Source organism: Sus scrofa, chromosome 16, assembly GCF_000003025.6.
Source record: "Sus scrofa isolate TJ Tabasco breed Duroc chromosome 16, Sscrofa11.1, whole genome shotgun sequence".
NCBI lineage: Eukaryota > Metazoa > Chordata > Mammalia > Artiodactyla > Suidae > Sus > Sus scrofa.
Genome location: NC_010458.4, coordinates 75,390,764 through 75,417,809, shown reverse-complemented (window position 1 = coordinate 75,417,809; position 27,046 = coordinate 75,390,764). Strand labels below are relative to the sequence as shown.

The 27,046-nt window shown below is 54.2% G+C and overlaps 1 protein-coding gene across 3 annotated transcripts in view; it reads right to left on the bottom strand.

Annotated features, from left to right (window-relative positions):
• The window catches only part of NSUN2 (NOP2/Sun RNA methyltransferase family member 2), a 79,095-nt gene continuing 55,199 nt past the window's right edge, over nucleotides 3,151–27,046 (bottom strand). The window contains exons 19-20 of one of the 3 annotated variants that reach the window (XM_021077095.1): nucleotides 9,673–9,790; nucleotides 3,151–3,213 (exon numbers count right to left, since the gene is read on the bottom strand). In XM_021077095.1, coding sequence (XP_020932754.1) covers nucleotides 3,166–3,213; nucleotides 9,673–9,790 — 166 coding nt within the window. In that variant the 3' untranslated portion in view covers nucleotides 3,151–3,165. Of the gene's footprint in view, nucleotides 3,214–8,589; nucleotides 8,959–9,672; nucleotides 9,791–15,435; nucleotides 15,599–27,046 lie in introns of those variants that run through there. The other 2 variants (XM_021077094.1, XM_013982784.2) reach the window with 2 other exon arrangements.

Here is a 27,046-nt window from a genome sequence, read left to right as displayed (position 1 = left end):
CCGAATCCAGCCCAGCACAGTTCTGTCTGTCTGACGGGGCCTCGCAGATGCTGGAAGGTCTGCAGACAGAGAACTGGAAAGCAAAGCTTGTCATTAGAGGGAGACGGGAACAGCGGGCCGGGAGAGAGGCCCCGCGGCGTCCCCCTCCTCCCAGGCTGGCAGCTTCTGAACTGCATGTTCCAGCGTGTGGGTGGTTCCAAGAGATGCTGTTGACTTTTCTTCCCAGGGCTCATCCAGGCTGGGACCCGGGAGGCACGAGCCGTGTGTGAAACAGTCAAACTGCCCTCAGATCAGAGTCTCTATGGGGACCCGTTGGACCTGGTTCTGGCAGTTTCCATTGGAACTGACGGTCCCAGAGACCAGGTCTGCTTGGAGCCCTGGGGGAGGGGTGCATGTCCCGCCAAGGATTGGGGGGGGGTGGCAGAGGGGGTGTCTGCTTGCAGGAGGACTCTTCTCATGCCAAGCCTGCAGAAACCTGGCATTTCTCAACCGCAGAGGGAACACCAACCAGCCACATAAGCAGAACCTGTACAAAAATATCCGTCTGGAGTTCACCCTACAATTTACTTTCTCCATCAGAGGGAGAACTATATTTTTTTCTTTCAAAAGCTTCCTGTCCTTCCCCACAATTCTGAATGGATGGAACTGGGAGAGGCATCAATGAGATTTGCGTCCTGCCCAGGTGCCTGGCCAGGCTCCACCTTTCAGCCACATTTCAGGCCCTGTGGGGCCATCAGGACCAAGAAGCCTTGGCAGGGGCTGTGGGGCCCGGAAGCCGACGAGCTCACACAGGTTGACCCAAGCTGCCCTCTTGAGCTCCCTCACATTCTGTTCGTGAGGGCTCTTTTTTTTTTTCCATTTCAGCCAGGGGAGAAAGCCATATATTTCCTATAATTTTTTAATTAAGAAAAGAGACGAGAAAACAGAATGAAAAGGGAAATTCATGGTCTGAGAGAATCCCTGTGAGCAAGGCGGGCAGGGGGAGAAATGAAAATATTTAAGGTGCAATGACTGTGTCAGGCCAACAGGGGGGGACAGACCCCTGGTTTACCTGGAAGGTGGGATGGGGGTGAGGTAGGGATAAGAAAGTTTCCAGTGAGTCATCCCCCCGTTTCCAGGTGGCCTTTCTGCAGGGGAGCCACAGCCCAAGGTGTGCCTTTCAGGAGGAGGGGGGTTTAACCGGGGGGGGGGGGTGTCCTCAGCTCTCTCAGGCTGGCCTGGGGACCCCAATACCTTCTCGACCCAGGAGCACCTTGCTCCAGGTGACCCAGGAACTGAATCCTCAGTGATGAGGACAAATCCGACCAGACAGCTTACAAACAGGCTGGGCCTTCGGGAACAGGTGTGATGCTGAGCAGCGGGACACGCCTGTACCATGTGTCGGCACCACCTGCCAGGGTGGTGAAAACAGGCCTGAACTAGTGTGGCTGGCAGACTAATGGCCCCCGAGATGTCCTGATGGCATCCTAGCACCTTCCCCCCAACCCTGACCCGTGACCACGTGACTTTGCCGGTGCGATCCAGTTAAGGACCCTGAGATGGGAGAGGACCCTGGACTATCAGGGTGGTTCAATGTCATCACAAGGGTCCTTATAAGGGGGAGGCAGGAGGGTCAGGGTCAGAGGAGATGTGAGGACAGAGGCAGAAGCTGGGGTGACTCAGGAAGGGGTCACGGGCCAGGGAAGCCGGCCCCTCTAGGATGTGGACTCATGGCAAGTCCTTAACTTCTGTTTAAAAAAAAAAAAAAAAAAAAAAAAACCCATGCAGCCGATGAAAGTGCTTCTCAGACGCGGTTGGGGATGACTCAGGAGAATGAGTCATGACTCCGGGAGCAGGAGGCCTGGTGGGCTGAGAAGAACAGGCACCAGCCCTGCTTCCCATCTTTACCTCCGTGCCCCTCAGTGGAAAGGCCAAGACCCCCGGCCCTGGGATTGAGCAGGAGATGGGCAGCCAAGCCTCTGCAGCTTCTGGGAGCAGAGCAGCTACGAGGCTGAGCCTCTTCTGGCTCGGAGTGGGTGCAATTTCCCCGGAGCCCCAGAGCCCAGCCTTGCATTCTCCGGCCCCCACACCCAGTGTCAAGCTGGTCTGCCCCTCCCTGGGCCTCCCAGCAGGACCCTCATGTCGCCAGAGCACTCTGAGAGTGAAGGTCTCCAGAGAGCCTTCGTGTTGGCTCAAGGAACCTTCCAGAGTCGGGAGCAGTGGGAGAGGGCGACCCAGGAAATGAGAAGTGAGTAAACGGTGCCTCCAGGGCCCCTTGGGATCTGCAGCCTGCGACTCATTCCAGAGCTCAGAACTGCCTGGTGGCTCCTGAGCTCCCACCTGCCTGGTGGCTGCAGAGCTCCCTAGGCCAGTGTTGTCACCCCAGGACTTTTGATGATTCTTGTCCCCGGAGGTGTCCAGTTGCAGGTACAGGTGGAGGAGGAGAACCCACCTGGTAGACGTGGAGAGACACCTGCTGGGCGGCAGGGAGGGAGCAGGGTCCTCGGGGACAGGAGTCGGGCCGGGCCAGCCAGCAGACACTGGGTGGGCACCCAGGGCACCAGAGGGGGAGCCGGGCATCCTGGAGCTGGCTGGGTCGCGAGGAATGCCCGTCGGATGGATTTCCACTGTGGGCCTGAGGCCTCCGCCATCACCAAGAGGCAGGACCCCACGTCGTCGGTGGGGGAGGGCCACAGGTGCACAAGACGTGGGGATGGGAGAGGAGAGGGGGTGTCCAGGCTTAGAGGGGTCTCGAAAACCAGTGCATTTACAGCCCGATTCCCAGAGAATGTGGGGCTCAGGGCGGGGCCCGGCGCGACAGAGGACGGGGTCAAAGGAAAGATGATTGGTCAGCAGCGTAGAGGGTGTGTCCAGGGGCGGGGCTGCTGAGGGAGGGGTGGTGAGTGGCGATGCAGACCAGTTAGACCCGCGCGGCCCCCGCTGTCTGCAAAGCCGCGAGCAGAACAGAGAACGTGAGATAATGGATGGAAATCCTGAGGCTTTCAAAGCGGCTTCTGCTTCCCTCCACTTGCCAGGGCTGTGGGGCCCAGCTGTTTCGTCAGACACCAGACTCCATCCTGACAGCAGACACCAGACACCAGACTCAGTCTTGCTGGTATTTTAGATCCGACTCAAATTTACAGCAGTGGACGCTGAGTAGAGCTGGTCGCCCTCCCGAATGGGGCCTCATGAGGTCAAATGAAGGTCTCGGAGCCAAGGCTGGGATTCTTCCTCCTTGAAAAGAAGGAATTTGGCCTCAGACTACCGCCTGGAAACCGGCCTGATTCATAGATGTGTTGATTTGTTTCCTAGTTTCGATTCCACATACGAGTGAGATTATGTGGCATTTGTGTTTCTCTTTCTGACTTACTTTGCTTGGTATGAGAATCTCTAGGGCCACCATGTTGCTGCAAATGACATTATTTCATTTTTGATGACTGAGTACTATTCCGTCATAAGGTCTATCTCACTGCAGCTTAGCGGAGAGCTGCCAATAAGGCTCTGTGTGTGTGTGTGTGTGTGTGTGTGTGTGTGTGTGTGTGTGTGAGTGAGTGAGAGTGGGTTCCTATTTATCCTTCTTTCGCAGTATCAAATCCATCTTCCTTGTTCTGTAATTGGCACAGAGACATAATATTAAATGATGATAAAAATCTCCACATCACTCTCATGGGAGCTTTGGAGAAGAGAAGCATCTTAGAACAACCCCATCGTGCTCTGTCCTGGGCATCTCTCCTCGGGGGGGGGGACTGTCACCCCCTGGGACAGCAGCACCCAGCTGGAGATGCCAGAGGGAGGACGTGGGAGAGGCCGCTACAACCAGGGGCCCGTAGCCTGGGACGCTCTGGGGGGAATCAGCCTACCTTCACTGGGACCCAAAGAGAAAACTGGATATTTAATTTTGTGAATGTCACCATCACTGAGTTAATGACATGTAGTCACACCCTACGATGGAAACAAAAGATGGTCTTATGGAGTTCCGCCTGTGGCACAGTGAGTTAATGATCAGGCTTGTCTCTGTGGAGGTGCTGGTTCAATCCCCAGCCCAGTACGGTGGGTTAAGTATCCGGCATGGCTGCAGCTCGGATTTGATCCCTGGCCCAGGAACTTCCATATGCCACAGGGGCAGCCAAAAAAAAAAAAAAAAAAAAGATGATTTATGTTACTTTAGAAAGAATGTATGCAGAGTCTAAGAAGGCCCCATGTGCCCCAGTGCCCGTTAGCGACAGCCATCCATTCCCGGATTTCGAGATGCTGTGGTTCTGGGCACACGAGGACAAGGGTGTTTGCTGGCAGAGCCCACAGACTGCTGGCATTTTTGGAGCCTTTGCTTCTGGAACTTCAATTTTACATTCTTCTCCTTGGTGCAGCAAGAAGGGGCAGTGTAGACAGGCGTGAGGAAGAGAGAAGCTGGGTGGGCTGGTGGCAAAGGGACAGGGCAGGGCAGGGGGCCACCCAGGGCAGGGATCCTTGGTGGAGTCACCCCTGGTTTCGGGTGACACCGTGAAAGGCGGACTTTGTTCAGACCTCTGACACCCTCTGGGCAGGTTGGTGATCTCCCAGAGAGACGGGACCACAGAGTAAATATCAGGAAAGCATTTGCCAAACTCCACAGCAACCGTGAGTGCCAGGGAAGGTTCCAGGACGTACCTTGCAGGGCCAGGTGCCTACTTCAAGCAGCAGGACTGCTGGGCCCAGGTGGCCTGATGGGGACTCCCCCTGGACAGAAGAGGTGGACTTGGTTCCCAGAGGTGGAGAAGGAAGAGCCAGCAGGTCCCAGACACGGGGCATCCTGGCGCCTCCCTCCAAAGTGTGGTGCTGTTTCAACCAAGAACCACATCACGCCCTTTCCTGAAAGGTAAACTGGCCCAGGCCACCCAAGCAGGTTAGCACACCAGAGTCAGCCCCTCTTGCCAGGAGGCTGACTTGGGAAGAGTCCCACTGTCACAAGGACCTCCTGCGCCTTTAGGTGACTCCGACTCAGAAGGAAGGGAGTCGCCACCAAGCAGAGAGCAACAATTAGGCCAAAACCGCCAAGAGGTGTAAGCACCTGCCAGGTAAGTTCATGGACACGGGGCTGGTGTGGGTGCCTGAGGCCAAGGTCTAGAGTGAGCTCTCCCAGGCCGGGGACCCCTTGGGACTGGGGGCCTGGGCTCTCTCCCGGGCCCCTGGATCCCACTTCAGCCCACTGACCACTTCACCCCTGGAAGAAGCCCGATGTGAGTTCAGCGCAGCAGCTGTGAGCCACACAGCCCAGTCCAAACGGAGCTGCCAAGAGGGGTGTCAGATAGCCCTTTAGCGATTTTTACCTTGATTTCATGTGGAAATCATATGTTTGGAGTCATTCAATTAAATACAATATATTATTCAAATTAATTTTACCAGTTTAGTGTAGCATAGCTAAGGAAAATTTACAGTCACACATATGCAGCCTGCATTGTCTTTCTGATGGACGGCCCTGCCCTAAGGCTCGAGGCGGCAGCCTCACGGAAGGTCTGAAGACACCCGCCTGTGGGGGATCCATGGTCTAGGGTAACCCCTCCCTCAAGCGATCACTTTGAGGAATTCAGCAACACTGTGGGAAGGTCACTGCCATGACTGGGTCACAAAAGTCTATGGCTTCATCTCGCGGGCAGCCTCTCTGTGGCTCTGGAGGAGCCCACCTGGTGAGGCCATGAGGGCAGCCCCTGGCCAACAGCCTAAGGAACTGGACCTTGCCAACCACCGCCCTGGGTGCTTGCTTGGGGGCCAGTCCTTCTCGATGTCAAGCTTGAGGTGACTGAGGCCTCACTGATTCTCAGCCAACGAGACTGTCATAGATTAAGTGCATGTTGAAACAGCGAAGTCATAGGGTAATTTGTTACACAGTGACAGCTGACTGATAACAGCCCTCCCCCAGAGGCCACACGAGAACACAGGTGCCTCTGGTCTGTGGCCTTTGGCCTTGGCCCGCCTGGGCTTAAATTCTCCAGGCCATCGGTGCAGACACTGCCCTGAGCTCTGGCTCCCAGAGTGATGAGGCGGCCAAGGCGTGGCATGGCCATGAGATGGAGCGCGAGAAACAGCCACGGCTTTGCGGCAGCCCCTCTGCTACAAGATGCCACCGTGAGCATCTTGGGGGTCACAGGTGTCATGGTTACAATAAGACAACTAAACTCAGCTAGGTGCCCCACCCCGTCTGGAACTGCCAAGCCCTCAATTACGCCTCCCACCTGGGATGCTCCTGCCTGAAGGTGGGAGGCTGTGTCACCACTCAGGTTTCTCCACTTGACCCTGAGTGCTCTGGCCTCACCATGAGCAAATTCAGCTCCATGGAGGGGACATGTGCAGAGTGCAAGTCCCATCATAAGGGGCCCCAGGACAACGAGGCACTGACAGGAGCAGAGATGCCAGCAGATGCCACACACACACCCCAAAACATACACACACGCCAACATACACACACAGCCTGACACACACACACCCCAACACACCCTGGGGCACCATGGGCTTCTCAGGAGTAATTTAGTGACACTTGAACCCAAGGGCATCCTCGGGGCCTCTTCTGTCATTAGGAGTCTGGCCTCATCCACTGCCGGGGAGGCTGGGGACATAAAAGGCTGCGGCCACTTGGGAAGACAGTCTGGCAGTTCCTCAGAGTGAAACAGAGTCACCAAGCGGCCCAGCAGTTCCACTCCTGCGTCTACACCCTGTGGAAATGAAACCACACGCTCACGCAAAGCATTTCACAGCACCGTTCTTAAGAGCCGAAGGTGGAAAAGACCCAAATATGCACCAAATGATGAATGAAGTTAAAAAGCGGCAGGTCCATACAATGGAACATTATTCAGCAACAAAAAGCACTGAACTATTGAGGATGCTAAAACATGAGTGGACCGTGCAAACACGCCACCAGCCTCACAAGACCACACGGGCCACAACTGCATTCGCAGAATGTCTAGAATAAGAAAACTTAGAGACTGAAAAGAGATGAGGCGTTGTCAGGGGCTGGCGAGGATTAGGGAACCCGAAAAGCTAATAGTTAAATTACAGGGTCTCGGAGTTCCCGTCATGGCTCAGCAGTTAATGAACCAGGCTAGTATCCATGAGGACACAGGTTCGAACCCTGGCCTTGCCGAGTGGGTTAAGGATCCCACGTTGCCATGAGCTGTGGTGTAGGTCTCAGATGTGGCTTGGATCCTGGGTTGCTATGGCTGTGGTGTAGGCCAGTGGCTACAGCTCTGATTTGACCCCTAGCCTGGGAACCTCCACATACAGGGGGTGCGGCCTTAAAAAGATAATAAAATAAAATAAAATGTACAGAGTCTCTTTTGGGGGGGGTGAAATGTTCTAAAACTGGGATGATGATGGCACATACCCATGAATATACCAAAAGCCACTTGTGTTAGTCAGAGTTCTCCAGAGAACAGAAGCAGCAGGACATGGATATACAGAGAGAGATTTTTTTTTTTTTTTGTCTTTTTTTGCTATTTCTTGGGCCATTCCCATGGCATATGGAGGTTCCCAGGCTAGGGGTCCAATCGGAGCTGCAGCCACCGGCCTACGCCAGAGCCACAGCAACGTTGGATCCGAGCCGCGTCTGCAACCTACACCACAGTTCACGGCAACGCCGGATCGTTAACCCACTGAGCAAGGGCAGGGACTGAACCTGCAACCTCATGGTTCCTAGTCGGATTCATTAACCACTGCGCCACGACGGGAACTCCTTTTTTTTGGGGGGGGGGTCTTTTTTAGAGAGAGATTTATTTTAAGGAATCTGCCGTACTCAACAGATTTAAATATCAATCTCATCCCCCCCAAAAAAACCCTCACGGATATGCCCAGAATAATCTTTGACCACATATCTGGACATTGTGGCCCAGCCAAACTGATATAAATTGTCCTTCACAGGAGTTTCCACTGTGGCACAGTGAATTACGGATCTGTCTGCAGGAGTTCCCGTTGTGGCTCAGCAGTAACAAACAGAACTAGGAACCATGAGGATGTGGGATCAGTCCCTGGCCTTGCTCAGTGGGTTAAGGATCTGGTGTTGCTGTGGCTGTGGCGTAGGTCACAGACGTGGCTCGGATCTGGCATTGCTGTGCCTGTGGTGTAGGCCAGCAGCTGCAGCTCAGATTAGACCCATAGCCTGGGAACCTCCATGTGCCGCAGGTGTGGCCCTGAAAAGAAAAAAAAAAAAAAAAAGTCTGACTGCAGTGGTTTGGGTTGCTGGGGAGGCTGGGGTTTGATCTCCAGCCTGCAGCAGAAGGTTGAAGGACCTGGTGATGCCACAGCTGTGGCCTGAGTTCAATCGGCTGGAGGCGCTCCCTCAAAAAATTCTCCATCACACCCTTGACATCGCTTTAAAGGACAGCCTGTGTGGTCTGTGTTATGGCTCCACAAAGATATTTTTAAAAAGCACTCTGGCCACAGTTCCCTCTTAACATTGGTGCCACAGCGCTGAGCACACACAAAGCCGGCCCGGCTGGCAGCGCCTGGCACCTGCCAGCCTTTTGGAGATCGAAGGACAGATGCCACCCCTCCACCAAAATCACACTGGGTCAGTACCACGTGTGGCTTGGGCTGGTGTCAGCGTGGTCAAGGTCCAGCTGGGAAAACCCATGTGGCCTGGGGAAGGCGGCTCAGTGGTCAGAGCCAGGGGTTAGATGCACGCAGAGGGCCTGAGGCAGCAGGGGGCAGTGAGGGGGACGCCCAGCCCTCGGGAAGAGAGAGGCGCAGGGATTGAGGAGGAGGGAGCAGCCCAGTTTGTGGCACCAAAGAGACTAGGATACGCGTTGTTGTGATGAGTTTCTTCCACAGCCGCTCAGGGTCAGTCTGTTGGGCTTGGAGAACAGCCCATGTGGTTGCCAAGGGGGAGGGGGAGGGAGTCGGATGGACGGGGAGTCTGGGATTTATAGATACAATTATTGCCTTTGGAATGAATTTGCAATGCGATCCTGCTGTGCAGCACTGGGAACTCTGTCTGGTCCCTTGTGATGGAGCCTGATAATGTGAGAAAATAGAATGGGTACATGTAAGTGTGACTGGGTCACCTTGCTGTACAGTAGAAAAAATAAATAAATGAAAGGTGAAAAAAAAAAAAAAAAAAAACCAGCCCCTGAAATCAGCAGCTTAGATCCGCGATGCTCGAGGCTGGAGGGCGTGGCCTGTGAAGCCCTCGCGTCCCCGTCGCCAGGGTGACGGCGGGGTTTGACGACGAGGATGAGGCGGGGAGGAGGCTCTAGGCCCGACCACGTTCTTGCCAGGGCTGAGATTCTTATCGCTTTTATGAGGGACTGACATTTCCACAAAATAAAGTTTGGAAAAATGAGTTTTTAGTTGAATGAACGGCTGCTACCGAGAGGAAGGCAGTGGCCTTCACAGTTCCGGCTGCAGCTCCCCAGAGGGGCAACCTGCCCCTGATCCGACCCCCTCCCCCAAATGCCCTGGATCTCCGGCATCTGAAAAGAAGCCAGTTCTCCGCCGCCTCCCTCCTTGGTGCCAGGCCCAGCCCTGGGCGTGGGCGGCCACACCAGTGTCCACTTCTAAGCTCTGGAACTCGGAGCCCAGACCCACCCTGCACACCTCCACCCACCCCCTTGTCCCTCTCCGCCCGCAGGCCCTGGTCCCGTCCTTGCATCACCCTCTGCCCAGCCTTTGCCCTTCGGGGCACCCTCTTCCTGGACCCCTCTGAGCTGCACCCTCCTCCCCACTCACCTGCACCCGAGACCTTGCAGCTCCGCTCTTGACAGCAGCACCTCGGAGGCTCTGCGTTTCCCCTGGTTTCCGGTACTCGCCTCTCTTCTCCGTAACTCCCTGGGGCTCTGGGGTTTTGCTAGAAAATAAAAGTGACATAGCCTGGTCAGCTGACTATAACTGCTGCATCCATGTCACTGACGGGTCCCCAGTCCCTCCATCCCAGGCTTCCGGGCTCCCTGTCCATTTGCCCCTCCCCTCCTGCTTCTCTGCTCCCCTCCTGAAGTTCCCCTTCCTGCTTGCTGGCTGCAATGATTCACCCCTAAAGTCCTCTGTGCGCTTGGGGTCCTTCCATTGATCATGGTTCCACCTATTTTTTTGCTGTAACCTCTCTCCCAGTCCGTCCTTTAGTAACTAAACCACCATCTCCAATAGCCTGGGCGCTCTCTGCCCCAAATCAAACTTGGGATCTTTCCTAATGTGCCCTCCCATCGCCTTCCCAGCACTAAGGCATAAAACCTGTCATCAAACCTCTCTCTCTTTTCCTTACACCTCCTACAGCAATTAGTCATCAAGACCTGTGTCCTGTGCTGCCAGGATGAATCACCACCAGTCTTAATCTCCTTTCCCTAAGCATGTTTGGGTTTAGCTCAGCTACATATAACAAAAAGCCTCCAAACAACAAAAATGATCCATGAGGTTTCTTTCTGATTAATAATAATAATAATAATAATAATAATAACTCTACGAGGTTTAGTCTCCGGCAGAAGTCCAAACTTAGTTTCTGGCATCAAAAGTCTGGATCTTTCACACCAGAAGTTTATCTGGGGGATGGATATGGTGACCTCATAGGTGTCAGGGACCAGCCAACTCTAGTTTCTCCATCATCCTCAGTACTTTACCTTATAATCCAAAATAGCTGCTTAAGCTCCTGCCATCACATTCACATTCCAGATGATAGGAAAGATGAGAGGAAAGAAGGATATGTTTCCTGTCTTTAAAGATAGTCCCTGGACACTTCACATAAGACTTCAATTTATATCTTATGGTCCAGAACATGACTGTAATAGAAGTTGACACTGTTTGTCTTTTATTAATGCCCCAAACAAAATCAGGGTCTGTCACTGTGGGAGAAGGGGAGACTAGATCTAGGGAAGCAATCAGCCATTGCAGTTTTCTTCAACTGAGCATCAGAATGAAGGACTCAGCTTATATTTAAGGACCTTGTATTTTTTTAAAAGAAAGAAACAAAAGATTAGAGTGATGGGTAGTTTAGTTAGATGCCTACCTGGAGAAGCAGGCACAAATCTATACCTGGGCCTGCCCAGGAGATGTGTGTCTTCCCATGAACTGTGTCCCGGGGGGGTGGGCAAAGGGCAGGTAAAATTATTCTTCTCTCTCTGTTCTTCTCTCTCTCTCTCTGTCTCTGTCTCTCCCTCTGTCTCAGTCTCTCCCTCTCTGTCTCTGTCTCTCTCCATTGTTTCACTGGACATGCAGATGCGACATGACTTGGCTGGTCTCGTCCCCTCCCCTCTCCCCACCTGCCCCCTCCAGGGTTCCTGCCTGTCCGTTCACTCCATCATTCCCTCTAGCCCACTCCCACCGCACCTAAGCCCACTCCGTGGATCTCAGGTGCAGACCTGCGCCTGGCTCACTCTCTCCATCATAGGTAAGCACCTGTCCTGTTTGATGAGTTTATTTATCCCTGATCATCCTCATAACGTTCTCCCTCTGTCCCCCTCTCTGTCTCTCTCTCTCTCACGCATATACACAGGCAGACAGTCCCGTGTAAGTGATGCAATCCTGTCCTTCGCAGGCTCCAGTAAGACACAGTGGATGTTTTGGTGGTACGCATTCTTAGGCCATTTTCTTAAGTGTGTTTGGCTGCGGGTCTCGTGCTGATTCTTACTTCTCCATCCAGCCCTCTGTCGTCAGGACCCGTAGCCATGTGCAGAGACATTCTGTGGCCTCTGGCTGCCTCAGCGCTTTGGTGGTGTGTGTACGGAGAGGGCTCCACCAGAGAAACAGAACCAGCAGGAGACACATACACAGGAAGAGAGTCAGTGCAAGGAGCTGGCTCACCCAGCTGTGGGGCTCTTGCCTGGAAGGGAGGCAGGAGCTCTGGATTTGGCTGGAGCGGCTGTCTGTCCACAGGCAGAATTCCTTTTTTTCATCTTTTTAAGGCAAAGGCACATCCCCAGACACAAAGAGTATTAGCCACTTTTCAAATATTTGCAAGTCTGATGGGTGCCGAGTGGTAGATTTCCTGGGTGCAAAGCGATGGTGTTTTTCAACGTGCGATTCTTTCATTGTAAGTGGGTAAGCACAACTCGATTTTTGTAAGTCTTTGAAGTTCCTTCTTCTGTAAATTGCCTCATTTTTGTTCATTTTTCTCTTGGGGTTCTTGACCTTTTCTTATTAATTTCAGTGCTTCCTCGTATAATTCATTTTTCAGTTTCTGGGTTTAGCCATGATAAACATCTTTTCTCACAAGCTCAGAACAGAAATCTTTATCAAGCCTTCACTAAACTCATCAGTACTCAATTTTGGATGTTCCCATCGTGGCTCAGCACCTAACGAACCCCACTAGTATCCATGAGGACGCAGGTTCGATCCCTGGCCTCGCTCAGTGGGTTAAGGATCCGACGTTGTCGTGGCTGGGGTGTAGGTTGCAGATGTGGCTAGATCTGGCATCGCTGTGGCTGTGGTGTAGGCTGGCAGCTGTAGCTCCCCATTTGGCCCTTAGCCTGGAAACTTCCATATGCCATGAGTGCAGCCCTAAAAAGACAAAAAAACAAAAAAAAAAAACAAAAAAAACCAGTCTATTTTGTCTTACAGTATATGGGGGATTTATTTAATAGGAACACTCCACCTCTTGCTACTAAGATACTCACTTGCATGCTCTCCTGCTGCTTTCAGGAGATGCCAACTTTATCTAATAGTCCCACGTGTACACGGGTCTCTCTGGAGCTCTGTCTTGTTTCACTGTTCCTTTCCCTCGAAAATACGGCATTGTTTTCATCACTACATCTTCGCAGAATGTCTAGTAAGACAAATCCTCCCTTCCTTTTGCTCTTTTTTGAAGACTTTGGAGATTCCAAACAAAACTTAGAGTAAGTTTATCAATTTTCTCGGGAAAAAAAAAAAATTCAAGAGGAGTTCCTGTCTTGGCGCAGCGGAAACGAACCCAAGTAGTATCCAGGAGGATGAGGGTTCGATCCCTGGCCTCGCTCAGTGGGTTAAGGATCCAGCGTTGCGGTGAGCTGTGGTGTAGGTCATAGACACGGCCCAGATCCCACGTTGCTGTGGCTGTGGTGTAAGCCAGCGGCTACAGCTCTGATTCAACCCCTAGCCTGGGAAGCTCCATATGCCTTGGGTGTGGCCCTAAAAAGACAACAACAACAACAAAAATTCCACTGCAAATGTGATTGGGTTTGCATTAGGTGTATGGCTTAATTTAGGGAGAAACATCTTCTTTGTAATATTGTTGTTCCATCCTGGTGCCTGGGTAGTTTCCTATTTATTCATAGCAACTTTTAGGCCTTTCACTAGAGTTTAAAGTATTTGCCATAGAAGTTTCATACAGCCTTAGATGATTCCTACCCACTTTATAGTTTTTGTTGTTATTATTGCAAGTAATGTCTTGCTTTTTAATTATATTTCCATGTTGATTATCTCTGATGTCAAGAAATTTTTTTTCTCATTTTTAATTTATTTTTTATTAGAGCATAGTTGATTTACAGTGTTGTGACAATTTCTGCTGTACAGCAAAGTGACCCAGTCATATATACATATATATAGGTGTGTATATACACACACACACACACACACACGTATATACTTTTTTTTTTTTTTGCTTTTTGGGGCCTCACCCACAGCACATGGAGGTTCCCAGGCTAGGGATTGAATTGGAGCTACAGCTGCCGGCCTACACCACAGCCACGGCAACGCGAGATCTGAGCTTCCTCTGCAACCTACACCACAGCTCACAGCAACACCGGTTCCCTGACCCACTGAACGAGGCCAGGGATCAAACCCACATCCTAATGGATCCTCATCCGATTCATTTCCACGGCACCACAATGGGAACTCCAGAAACACGGATTTTGTCAACTTAGGTATCCAGCAACATTGCTTAACTTTCTTTTATTGCGATCGTTTTCTGATTCTCTTGGTTTTTCTTGTAAGATGATCATATAATTTGTAATCACTGGTCTTCTGTTCAAGTTATTCGTGTACCTGACTCCTTAGAGAAGACAGAACCCATGCCTGACCACCTTTTATCACCCTGGTGCCACACACAGTACCGAGATGTTCAATGAATATTTATTAAATGCATAAATGAATCATGAGTCATCACAAGACGGTGGTGAGCATATTGAGTTCATTCGAAATTGAAAAATTCAGCCAAATTGGGTTGAATAAGAAACACACAGGTCTGGTTGAGTAGCCTGGGTGGCTGAGTCCAACACCAGGGCCTCTGAACAAGCTCCATCACTCAGTCTTTGGGGGCAGAGGACCAGCGGGCCCCTGAGCCACAGCAGGGCCTCTGCGCCACCACCGGCTGGCAGTTCTACAGCGTGAGCATCCTGCTTCCTGCGACCGCGTGCCCCACGGAGAACGTGCGGTCCACAGGCAGCACTCGGGCCCAGCTCTCCGACCTCCCTATCCAGGCCTGGCTTCATGAGGATGTACAGTCACCGAGGGCACCAGAGGCCCTGTTTCCCCTGTTCTTTAATGGAAATGAGAAAACTCCAGCTTGTCTAATTTCCAGGCTGAGCAGATTCTCACTAGATGATAGATAGATAGATAGATAGATAGATAGATGATGCATAGACGTGTGGGTGGCCCAACAAACCCAGTTACTCTGGACTCTGGTTCTTTTCTCCACGCTCGCCCTCTGGTCTCTCAGATCAGTGCTGGCATCTTCAGCAGATCTCGTTGGCACCTTGCCAACGGCAGCAGAGGTTGGCTAACATGTGTGCTGCTGTGCACCTGCGCAAGGGCGCAGGTCTATGGCAGAGTGGTGATGGGGAAGCAGGCGAACAGAGACTGGACATGGGCCATGCTCTGCTGCAGACACAATCCAAGTGGCCACAGAATTCAGGACTCCCTGGTATAGACCAGAGTCAGTCTGGCTAGGAAAAGGGAGTCACAGCAGCTGAGTTTTCCTAGGGCTACCCTGGCCTTCCCACACCTCAGGGGTCACCAGGGACTCATGGGCTCCTCCAGAAACGGGAACATTTACCAGGGAAGCCTTGGACTTATCCTGGTATGCCAGCTCTGAGCTCACCTTCAATGACCCCTTATTTTTCAGCATCATTGCAAATCGAACTGAGACACAGAAGTGGTTTTCTAGGGCTCCCTCCCCAAAAATATCTTTTTTTTTCCCTTTTAGGGCCACACCTGTGGCATATGGAAATTCCCAGACTAGGGGTCAAATCGGAGCTGTAGCCACTGGCCTACACCACAGCCAAGCAATGCCAGATCCAAGCTACATCTGTAACCTACACCACAGCTCACAGTGATGCCTGATCCTTAACACACTGAGTGAGACCAGGGATCGAACCTGCAACCTCATGGATACTAGTCGGGTCTTTAACCCGCTGAGCCACAATGGGAACTCCCAGAAAAATTCTTAAATAATGTTGAGACAGAACTCTAAGGATTTCAGGTATCCTGGATGTAGGCTCGCAAACAGGCTGCTCCTGGCCACACGCTAGAATTCTGACTTTATTTGCTCATGCAATTCTGTCCCACACCACCCAAATCCCACCTTCCAGTGATGGGCGCTCTGTGGGCAGCTGCCTTGGCTCACAGGCAGCTCCAACTTTTTGAGTTCTTGGTCTGCTTTGAATGATTCAGGATCTCATGTCTCGTTGCAACTTGGGGTCTGAATCTACCTCCTCCGTCCCCTTCTGATTTCCGGCATCCAGCCTGTGGTAGCCTGAAAAGCAGTTTGCAACACGTGTCAGAAATTTACCAGAAGTCAAAGTCATAAACAGGCTCTGAGTAAAAGCTGGGGGGACTCATCTATGTTAAAAATACACACACAGGAATTCCCATTGTGGCGCAGCAAAAATGAATCCAACCAGGAACTATAGGCTGCGGGTTCGATCCCTAGCCTTGCTCAGTGGGTTAAGGATCTGGTGTTGCCATGATCTATGGTCTAGGTTGAAGACTCGGCTCGGATCCAGCTCTGGTGTTGCTGTGGCTGTGGTGTAGGCTAGCAGCTACAGCTCCAATTCGACCCCTAGCCTGGGAACCTCCATATGCTGCAGGTGCAGCCCTAAAAGCAACAGACACACACACACAAAACAAGCATCAGCAGCAGATCATCATTAGCAGCAGCATCAACATCAATGGTATCGTCTTCATCAACAGCAGCAGCAGCATCAACCCAGCACCCTCAGCATCAACGTCAGCATCAGCATCAACAGCACATCATTAGCATCAACCCAGCACCAGCATCGGTATCAGTATCAACATCAGCATCAATAGAACATCATTAGCATCAACCCAGCACCAGCATCGGTATCAGCATCAATGTCAGCATCAGCATCAACAGCACATCAGCAGCACCATCATTAGTGGCAGCAGCAGCAGCAACAGCAACAGCGTCAGCAGCAGTGTTCTTAGCTAGCTCAGGGCAAGACACCTCTGGCCTCTGCCCACCTGGGCTGGAGAACGGAGCGCGATTAACCTTCTACATCAGAAGCAGTGTCTTGTGCCGCTGCCCGTGACTGCGGGCACATTTGTCCACCTCTGAGGCCCCACCCTATTGCTGAGCCATCCCTGGCTCATCCCTGCTGCCATGGCTGTTCTTCCTGGCACTCCTCAGCCTCCTGTCTCGCCCTTACAGCTCTGCCCACCTGCTCCATGAGGCCTTGCCCACCCCCTGCCCTCACCCACCTCAATTCTCTACCTGGATCTGTATTTCCCACCTCAGAAATCAGTTGCCAGCCTCACGGCTGCTGAATCCCACCATGTAAAGCTGGCAGGTTTGTCTTTGTAGCCTCCAGGCACTGCCTCTGCTGAGATCTAGAGCCTCAGGGCCTGGGCCAGGGACCAGGGGTGGGAATGGCCGCCAGCCTGGACACGACCAGGGGTCCTGTGTTCCCCCAACATGCATATCCCTTTTCAAAGGAATTTTTTTTGGGCCACTCCCGCTGCATCTGGAAGCTCCCCGGCCAGGGACTGACTGAGCACGGCAGTTGCAACCTGTGCCACAGCGGCAGCAACGCCGGATCCTTCACCCACTGAGACACACGGGAACTTCCTCTGAGGAATTTTTTATTTAGTCAAGTGACATTACTGCTGCTGCTGTTGGGGGTGTATCATCTATGGCAGACCCCGTTTTCTGTGTACTCCGAAGCTGCAGGCTAATTGCTCAGAGACTGCGCCCTGAGATCACGTTCCCCAGTTTAGTTTTAGAAGCAGAGAGGGTTACGGGTGTCTAATCGTGCGTGTTCCCCGAGGGCCTCGGGCAGCTGAGCGGAGTATCTGCTGGGGCTCTCAGTGGAGATGCGGGGGCTGAAGGATCCCCGCGTGTGCCCCTGGCTTCCAGACACAAAGCTTTGGAACAAAACGCAGGCAGGGTGGGTCCCCGGCCCTGGTGGGCCCTGAGTAACACTGGAAGGAATGGCGAGAGGATGCCCTTTAAGTGACCAGAAACCTCCAGGAGCTCCGCGGGTCTCCACTCTGCCGGGGCAGAAGGGTGAGGGGGCCGGCAGGCTCACCCCCATACCCCAGAGTTCCCCATCTTCCTGTCCTGTGAGGGCCTGTGGGATCGGTGGTGCTGGAGGTGTAGACAGAAAGCTGAGGAATCGGACTGAGCTGCGGAGACTGCACTGCGCCCCAGATGCTCGCAGGTTTTTTCGTTAGCATTGATCGAGATGGATTCTCATGCGCGCCATCCACTCCTTTATGTGCCACACTTTGCGGGGCTCTGGTGTATGCAGTGATGTGCAACCTTCACTGCAGCCAATTCCAGAACACTTTCATCACCTCGAAAGGACACCCCATGCCCTTGGCCTGCCACGTCCCCGACGCCACCCCCTGCTAATGTACCCTCTGCCTCCATAGACTCCCCCCACCCCCCGTCCCTTTCTGGATGGTTCGTGTGATGAGTCATTCTATACATAGTCTTTCGTGTCTGGCTTCCTTCACCGAGCACAGAGCTCTCAAGGTTCATCCACATTGGACCAGGGTTTCCTTCCTTTTTACCCCCAGTGCTATTCCATTGTGTAGACGGACCGCGTTTTATTTGTCCACTTGCCCATCGGGGGTCGGTGGACATTTGGCTTTCTCCCCGCTTTGGGCTGCTACCAGCAGTGGTGCTGGGAACCTCGTGTATTGCCGCCTGCTTTGGCTGCTTTGCTGCTTTCTAGAGGAAAGTGAAATCCCAAGTGATCTTTGCCAAGGCTTAGTTCCCCTGCCCCCCTCCATACCCCTGGGGAACCTGCTCAGAAGCGCCCCTGCCAGGCTCAGGCTGATTCAGGGCACAGTGACAGAACAAATCCTCAGCTCCAGGGGGCACCTGATGCTCCCCTCCCCACCCTAGGGGAAGGGGCAGATTTTAAGGACAGTGCCCTGTGGGGGGCAGTGTGGCCTGCCTTCCCTCAAAGCCCCCTGGGCATTCCCAGGCTCCATTCCCAGCCCCCCTCTCCTCCTACCCAGGGATCAAAAGTGGGGTGGGCTCTCCCCAGGTGTCTCAGGGTTAGCCAGGTGAGGGGCCCTGGTCTGGCCCTGGAAGAGAGGTTCAGGATTTGGATGGAAAAAGCGTCTTGTACCTTTTGGACACCCACAAGTGAAGCAGAACTTAGGGAGCCCAGCCTTGGAGCAGAAGTCCCCGGGGCGGGGCGGGAGGTGGGGAGGCTGTCTGGCTGAGAGTCGCGCTGAGTCATCCAGAGCTCTGAGCATCCCAGCCGGCGAGGGGGCGGGGCCATGGGGCGGGGGCGGGGCCAGGAGCGGGGTGCGGGAGGGGTGTGGCTTGGGGAGCCAGAGGCCTCGCAGATCCACTTGGGAGGAAGGGCCAGTCTCCACTCCTCTGGGGTCAGGCACCTCCCCTTCAGCCCTGAAGGCTGCGGCAGCTCAGAGACCCAGTCCCTGGGCTCCTGCTGTTTGAGGGGCCGGCTGCTCCCTCGGTGACCCTGCCAGGCCAGCTCAGGTCACCTTCCCTCCCTCCCACTCTGGCTTCCCTTCCTCCCGCCATCCCATCGGACCAGGGGCTGGAGGGTTGTGGTCTCAGGAAGATAAACGCCACACTCCCTGCAGATTGTCGGCAATTCTTCTGGAGTCACTTTCCCGTCTCTACTGAGCTGTCAACCGTGGGGGGCGGGGGAGTGGAGCTGCTGACCCACTGGCTCCGCCCCTGGGTTCCCCAGGATTTCCCAGTTTCCTGGTGGGGGCGTGGGGATGACAGCGCTGGGGCTGTGGAGGGGACCCAGCGGACCCCCTGGTGGGCACCCCTGTGTGGACACCGGTTGTCCCTTTGTCCTTCCCAGCCTGAGCCCCGGCACAGGGCTCTGTTCTAAGAGATGGCTGATAAATATTGGTTGAATAAACACATTGACGTTTCTCCCTTGCCAATCAAGATCACCCAACCTGGGGAAGCTGCCTCGTTTTCCAGATGATGGAAAATTTGGTCCAGTGTCTTAACTGTGGCTTTGGCGGGGCCAAGGGTCTATGCAGCCATGCCTCCTGCCCTGGCTGAAATGCTGATGCCCAGGCCTCTCCCAGGCCCAGGAAGGTAGGTCTGAGGCAGGGCGGGCCGGGTAGTATTTTAAAGGCTCCCTGTGCCTGCGCCTCTGCGTGCCTCAGCTCCCTTATTTGTAAGAGCAGCTGAGATGAGCCCTGCCTGGAACCACTGTGCACGTAAGGAAGTTCATCCATGTGCCATGCGCGTTAAAGGAGTTAAGCCACGTGCCAACGCTGGGCGCAGGGTGTCCCTGCAGCTGTGAGCTGTGGCCACGAGCATCCTTCTCAGCCCTCACCTGCTTCACCTGCTCTTCCTGCGAGGAGCCAAGTCGCTGCGACTGTTGGTGCGGGAGTGGTTGGCGTCCTTCCCAGAATCCCTTTTGTCCCACAAGCCTGGACTTGACCCTGCGGGGGGTCTGGAGGAGCAAGAAGGCGGGCAGGGCGCCTGGATGGCCTCGGTGGCTCTCAGGGGGGTCAGCACATGTCCCGAGCTCCTGCAGGGGGTGGTGGTGAGCTGCCGTGTGATCTGGGCTTAGCCGGGGCGGTCAAGCTGGGTCTCAGCCCCGCGGAAAATAGAGGAGGGTTAAACACAGATGTGAACCCCTTCCCACATCCCTGTGCATCGCCACGACTGGAGGAGCTCCCAGATCTGCCCGATGTTTTTCCTTTTTTCAGGTTTTACTGAAGTCACCTTGATGGACGAGGTTGTGACCCTGCCTGCTGTACAACACAGTGACTCACTTACACGTACACACACATCCGGTCTCGTTCTGACCCTTTCCCCACATAGATGACCACAGAATCTTGGTAGAGCTCCCTGTGCTGGACAGCAGGGCCCAGTGGCCAGTCATCTCACATAGCTCAGTGTGCCTCTGCCAACCCCAAACCAGTCCATCCGCCCCACCTGTCCCCTGTGGCAACCATAAGTTTGTTTGCAAAGTCTGTAAGCCTCTTTCTGTTCTGCAAATAAGTTTGCTTGCATCCTTTTTTTCAGATTCCGCATATAAGTAACATCATAGGAGGTTTGTCTTTCACTGTCCGACTAACTTCACGTCATGCGACCATCTCTAGGTCCAGCCTGGCCATGTTAGTGGCCTCTGACCGGGCTCTGTCTGGGGCTGTTCTGGGTGACATGAGCTCATTTTGGTGCAATTTGGTGAAATCCAACTCAATTCACATCAACTCCAGACTCACTGCATTCACTTTGCGTCACCGAGACAGGAGGAAGGTGTCTGTAAGCCGCGGTCTTCACTGAAGGGGGCTGTTGTGGGGGGACCGGAGACCCGACGGCTTCAGTGCCAGCGCGCACCACGTAGGGAGTGTGAGGATGGACTCGGGGTGAAGATTCACGTCGGGAAAGGCGGGGTGGGAAGCTTTGGGGTGACCTTGGCCTAGATTACGGAGGCTCAGTGGGTCACACACTGGAGCGGGGAGAGGCAGGCGGGGATCAGCCAAAAGGCCCCCGGAGCCGCAGGAAGCAGGATGGCAGGGAGGGCGTCTGAGCACGAGGTCGGAGGACTGTGACTCAGACACTGGCCAAGGCCACGCGTATTTGATGTATTTAAAAGTCAGCTCTTGGAGAGTTTCCATCGTGGCTCAGTGGTCAACAAACCCAGCTAGTAACCACGAAGACCTGGGTTCGATCCCTGGCCTCGCTCAGCGGTTTAAGGATCCGATAAGGATCTAGTGTTGCCGTGAGCTGTGGTGGAGAGGAGAGGAGAGGAGGCTTGGAACCCGTGTTGCTGTGGCAGTGGCTGTGGCTGTGGTGTAGGCCAGTGGCTACAGCGCTGATTCGACCCCTAGCCTGGGAACCTCCATATGCCACAGGTGTGGCCCTAAAAAGACCAAATAAATAAATAAATACATAAATACATAAAAGTCACTTCGTGGAGAAATTGGCGCCCTCATACACCACTGGTGGGAATGGAAATGGTACAGCCACATGGGAATACGATCCAGTGGGTCTTTAAATGAGTGAACATAGAGTTTACCCCTTTAACCCTAGGACGCAGGAGCTCCACTCCTGGGTGTGTGTATACCAGGAAATGAAGACATGTGTCCATGCAAAAACATCTCTGTGGAGTTCCCGTTGTGCTCAGTGGGTTAAGAGCTCAACACGATGTCCACGAGTTTCCATCCCTGGCTTTGCTCAGTGGGTTAAGGATCCGGCATTGCTGCAAGCTGCAGTGTAGGTCACAAGATCCGGTGATGCTGTGGCTGCAGCTGCAGCTGCAACTCCGATTTGACCCCTCGCCTGGGAACTTCCAAAAGCGCAGGTGCAACCATAAAAAGAAAAAGAAAAAAGGTGTACATGAGTGTTCAGAGCGGGTCTACCCACAACATGTTTGTGCTGAGAATGTGATGAAAAAGGCATCGCAAAGCATTAGTATCTGTCAACGACTTTGAAAAATGCTAATAAAATGGCCACATCAGGTCACACCGGGCCCGCTCCAATGATACATTTTTCAGAGCAGCAGCAGAGGAAAGGAGAGAGAAAACTTTTAGGGTAAACTGGATAATTGGAGCATTATTGGAAGTTTTCCTCAACATCTTCCAAATTGAGTACTTTTCCTTTTCTAGTGCAGCTATGAACGCAGCTTGGGAAGTCAAGGGAAAAACGTTTTTCCTGGGAAATCAGCTTTCTTTGGATGTTCATTCCTCATCCTGGGAACCCCCTTGGACGTTGGAGGAGGGAAGGCCTGGCAGTGATCAATAGCTCATGATCCCGCTGCTAGAGACAGAAACCCTGCAGGAAACACAGCAGCCGGAGCTTTCATCTTGGCGTCTTGTTTTCTTCTCACGTGTCAAGGAAGAGGGGCCTGCGCGTCTGGAGCTTGCAGACCGTGTCTGCCCTTGGCCTGGCCTGTAGGCCAGCTCCCCACCTGTTTCCAACATGCGACAAGAACAAAGAGAGACAAGAAAGATGCCAGAAAGGATGCAGGGATGGCGTGGAGAAAGGGGCACCCTCGCATGCTGCTGGTGGGCATGTACATTGGTGCAGCCGCGACGGAAAACAGTGCGCAGGTTAAACCATTGAAACCAGAACCCACTCCCGGGTGTCAGACACAGCGAGGGAAGAAGGAGGCAGAGACAGGAGGCAGGGAGATCGCACGCAGGTTTATCGACCGGCAGAGTGGCCGGGAGCACTGAGCAGAGAGAACTCGGGCTCCCCGAAGCTTAGGGAGCAGCTAGTTTTATAGGGACATGACACGGGGCTACTGCACACCCGAGGCTGGAGACCAGACCCATGGATCGGCTGGGAATGTGAACACTTAACACGTGAATCAAGGGCCTGGGCCGGGGGAAGCGGGGGTCGGTGACGACGGGTCCCCACAGAGATGGGAGTTTGCAGGTCAAGGCTGAGAACCTGAGAAGAATGCAGGTGCCATGACCTGAGGGGTGAGGAGGAGACTCAGTGGCTTGGGCAGAGGCAGGCAGTGAGCCGAGGCACCGGTGAAGCAGCCCCCAGGGCATTTGCAGAGCAGAGGGGACCCTCGGCTCCGTGGCAAGGGGGACGTCCTGGGAGCCCATCAGGGGAGGAAGCCAGAACAGGCCGAGCTTTCCGTGCCTTCATGGAGTCAGGGAGGCATCAGCCTTGGTGGGCTGAGTCCGATGGAGCCAGAATGAGGCACATCCTGCTTCCTTGGGAATCAAAGGGGCTGAAAAGGGCCGGAGGGTGTCATGCTTCAAACGGCCTGGACAGGACACAGAGGTGGCCAAGTCCTGCAGGACAGGATGGGACAGGCCAGGGGAGCAGGTCTATGGCTCCCTAATCCCGCAGCACCCTGCCCCCTGGTCCCACCACACACTTCAAGCTCTAGGGGTGGCCTCGTGCCAACAGGCCGTCTGCCCCACCCCCCGGAGACTCCAGCACCATCTGGACCCGGCTCTGGGCCCAGTGGCCCCCGAGTGGGACATTGTCTGTCTCCTTTACATAGTCAACGACCTGGACATTCGGCCTCTTGTCACCTGGAGATTAACACCGACGCCGTGGAGTCCATCAGCTGAGGTTTAGACACGCTTGTTAGATTGCTCACGTGCTCCCTCCACCCTTCTTTTCCCGGTTTTGGATTTTTTGGGGGGCGGTGGTCATGCCCAGAGCATGCAAAGTTGTGGCCAGGGATCAAACCGGTGCCACGGTGCCACAGGCAGTGACAATGCCAGATCCTTAACGCCAGATCCTTTTGTTTTGTTTTGTTTTTTTGCTTTTAAGGGCCACATCCGGGGCATATGGAGGTTCGTAGGTTAGGAGTTGAAGCAGAGCTGTAGCTGCCAGCCTACACCGCAGCCACAGCAATGTCAGATCCGAGCTGTGTCTTCAACCTACACCACACACAGCTCATGGCAATGCCGGATCCTTAACCCACTGAGCAAGGCCAGGGATCGAACCCTCAACCTCACGCTTCCTAGTCAGATTCGTTAACCACTGCGCCACGACGGGAACTCCAGTTCTCAGATTATTTTGATGTTTGTGTTTCTGGCAGTTTTGCTCTAGGTAAATGTAACAAATGATCCAATTAGCTCAATGCATATGCCCATCGTACAGTGGGCATCTTGATGTTTACAGAAATAAAATATTTAATGCTTTGCATCTGGAACACTTCCAAATGGTCCAAGAAAACAGACTTCTAAGTGAGCTTTTTCACATTTTGTGGTGTCCCTACCCAATTCTGTATCCTGTGCCGGGCACCATAGGAAAAAGGAGGGTCAAGACTGACCCTTGCTGTTCTAGAACTTGCCAGCTGCTCCTGCAGCCCCTCCTAGCTCAGGCTGGAGCCCCTCCTGCAGTGCAGAGGCTGCCTCTCCTGGGAGCAAGCCAGGGGCTGGAGACAGAGGGGGTCTCTGCTCAGGGGGGCCTGCTGGGACCCCACACCCTCCCCGCAGTTCTGCAGGCAGCTGACCACAGGGACAAGGCCATGTGGCTGAGGGCTGTCCCAGCTGTGGACATGGACAAGCCCATGCGGGACAGGTCTTGTCCCAGCTGTGAACTGGCCCCGCCCACGGTGGCACTCCATGACGAGAATGGGGCCTTTTGTCCCCAGCCTGCAAACGGCCTCATTGAGACAGCTCTTGCTGGGCACACTGTGGGACCCTTAGAACAGGTCAGCCTCGGAAAGGGGGCTGGGGTCTTCAGGGCAAAGCCCCTTCCCCACTTCCCTGCATGCCAAAGCCTCCCACTGGCGGAAGAGGAGACTGGTCCCCACAGGGGCACAGAGCCACCGTAGCTGAGCACAGCGCGGGGCAGCCGGGGGAGCTGGGGAGGGAACGGAGTCCCAGCCCCCAGGACCACTCTTGCCTCCTCTGCCATCCACGTGGTCCAGAGCGGCAGAACGGCCGCTCCCTACCTGCACCCCTTCCTTGGGAAGCCAGCCTCCTGGGGGCTCCCAGAAAAGCTGGCTCTGGCTGAACCCCAAAGGAGCCTGTGTCCAGAAGCTTCCTGCTAACATGGGGGGGTCTGAGCCCCCTCCTGTCTGAGCCAGTGTCCAGCAGAGATGGGTGGAGGGCACCTGTTCCCCGGAGAGGAGGCAGGCCACCGGGCAGGGTTACCGGCGGGTCTGCGCCAAGGGCACCCGGGGTACAAACCCGTCTGCCACCCGCTTCCTTCTGTTTGATGCAGGCCCAGGGTGCTGGCAAGCCCACTGTCTAGATGCCAGGCTCTGTCCAACATGAGCTGTTCTTCTAAAGGAGCTTGTGGCTTTCTTGGCAGGGATGAAAGAGAACCGCCGTCCCGTCCTGCCGCTCGGCCCAGCCAGGTGACACTTTGAAGGGCAATTAACGCTGAAACCCACTTGCAAGCAAGGATTCCCCTGCAGCAAAGCCTTCGGATGCCTGGCTTCCCTGGCAATCACACCTCGGCTCGTGGTCCACGAGGGCACAGTATGAGGAAGGGAACCCTGACCGGTCGCCAAAAGCCCGCAGGGACCGGGTCCCCTCCCTCTGTGAGCGATGGAGGCGGATGTGTGCCCAGGAGCCCATTGCCTTGGCCCCTGGACTGAAGCCCTGCCAGCCGAGAGCGCGGGCCCGGGGGCCCAGTGGCACTTGGTGGAGGAGCTGGTGGCCTGTCTTTCTCCCTGGGGTGGTCCACACCCCCCACCTTCGCCGAGAGGGACACCGGAAGTGTGGAGGTTTTTCAGCAGTGACCTCAGGTTGCAAACGGGGAACAGGAGAGAGAGCAGAGCCTAGAAGCCCAGGGAAGGCCGTCTGCCCTCTCAGGACACTAAGAGAGAGACTCACACGGCGCAGGTGAGGGCGCTGGGGGAGCTCGTGGGGTGCGGGTGGGGAGGGAGTGAATCGGTGACTAATACCCTGAGGACGAGGGGCTGTGGACGCAGCCCCAGAGGAGGGAGCAGGGCCCCTCGTGGAGAGGAGCCTGGGTCTTGCCCGCCAGCCCTGCTCCGGGCCCCCTCCATGCCCCCCACCATCACCTCACTTGGTGGGGGGCTGGCTCTGGTGTCCGAAGGGTCTGTTTTCAGGCCAAAATCCTAAGCGTGGTCCCTCAGACTAGACCACAGGCAGGTGGGCGTCACGGGGGGTGCACCCGTCCCCATACCAGTCTCGCGGTGCCCAGCTGGTGCATGGCGGTTTTCTGGAGGGAACAGCGGTCCAGGGCTGAAGCCCCGCCTAAGCTAGACACGCTCTTGCACAAGAGCCCCCCATTCGGTGGCCGCTTCCTGGGGGCTTGTCTGAGGCTCTGGTCTCCACTGCGACTCCACCCTGTTCCACTCCTGGCCCTCCCCGCTCCTTCCTGAGCCCCCGGCCCTCCAGGTTCAGGGCTCCCAGCCGTAGGAGGATGCTCCCAGGCAGTGCTGAGCCACCTGAGCCCCGCCTGGTGCTGTCTACCCAGCCCCTCCTCTGCCTCTCACACGTCTCCTGGGTCAATAACGCGGCTTGGGTATCACCTTCAGGTTGGCTCCTTGAACTACTCCACCAGCTTGACAACTGATTACTCAATGATCTCTCGTTTCGGTCTTTCCCAACACACCCCCGCGTCAAGGGTGTCTTTCAACATTGGCAGGTGGATCTGGAACCTGAGGCCAAACCCCAAGATTTTATAAACAACGCCTTTGTTCCTAGGCTTCTTGACATGTGGTAACTCAACTAAAGTAAGGTTTCTCCTCTCTCTTTTTTTTTAAATTGGACCTCAGACGCACAGAGCTTATACAGATTCAGCTTATATCAGTGGTTCAACTATGCATGGCCCTTTTTACTGTCTGTCTGTCTGTCTGTCTGTCTGATACGAAAAACGTCCTGAACCTGACAGCCGACCCAAGCGTGAGGACACTGCGGATGACTAACACTTTCATCTGTGCTCCTTCCCGTTGGCGTTTTGCCTCTTTCTTCAGAGGCAACTACTGTCTCGTAGTTGAATTTGGGCTTCATCATCACTTTGCGTTTGAAAAAACTTAGGACACACACATGTAGAACTAAGTATTTTGTATAGCTGTGCACTTGGGGGGTTTTCGGCCATGCCTCTGGCATGTGGAAGTTCCCAGGACAGGGATCAAACCCACGACACCGGATCCTCAACCTGCTGAGAACCACCTGAGAACTCCAGCTGTGCATCTTAAAAGCTATGGGGAAAGGCTCTCCTCTTATACGAAGTCTTCTGGCACTTGCTTTCTCATGCAACGCGACACCATTACAAAGCATCAGGTTTTCCTTGCGACTCTAGTTCCTTCCTTTTTCATCCCTCTAC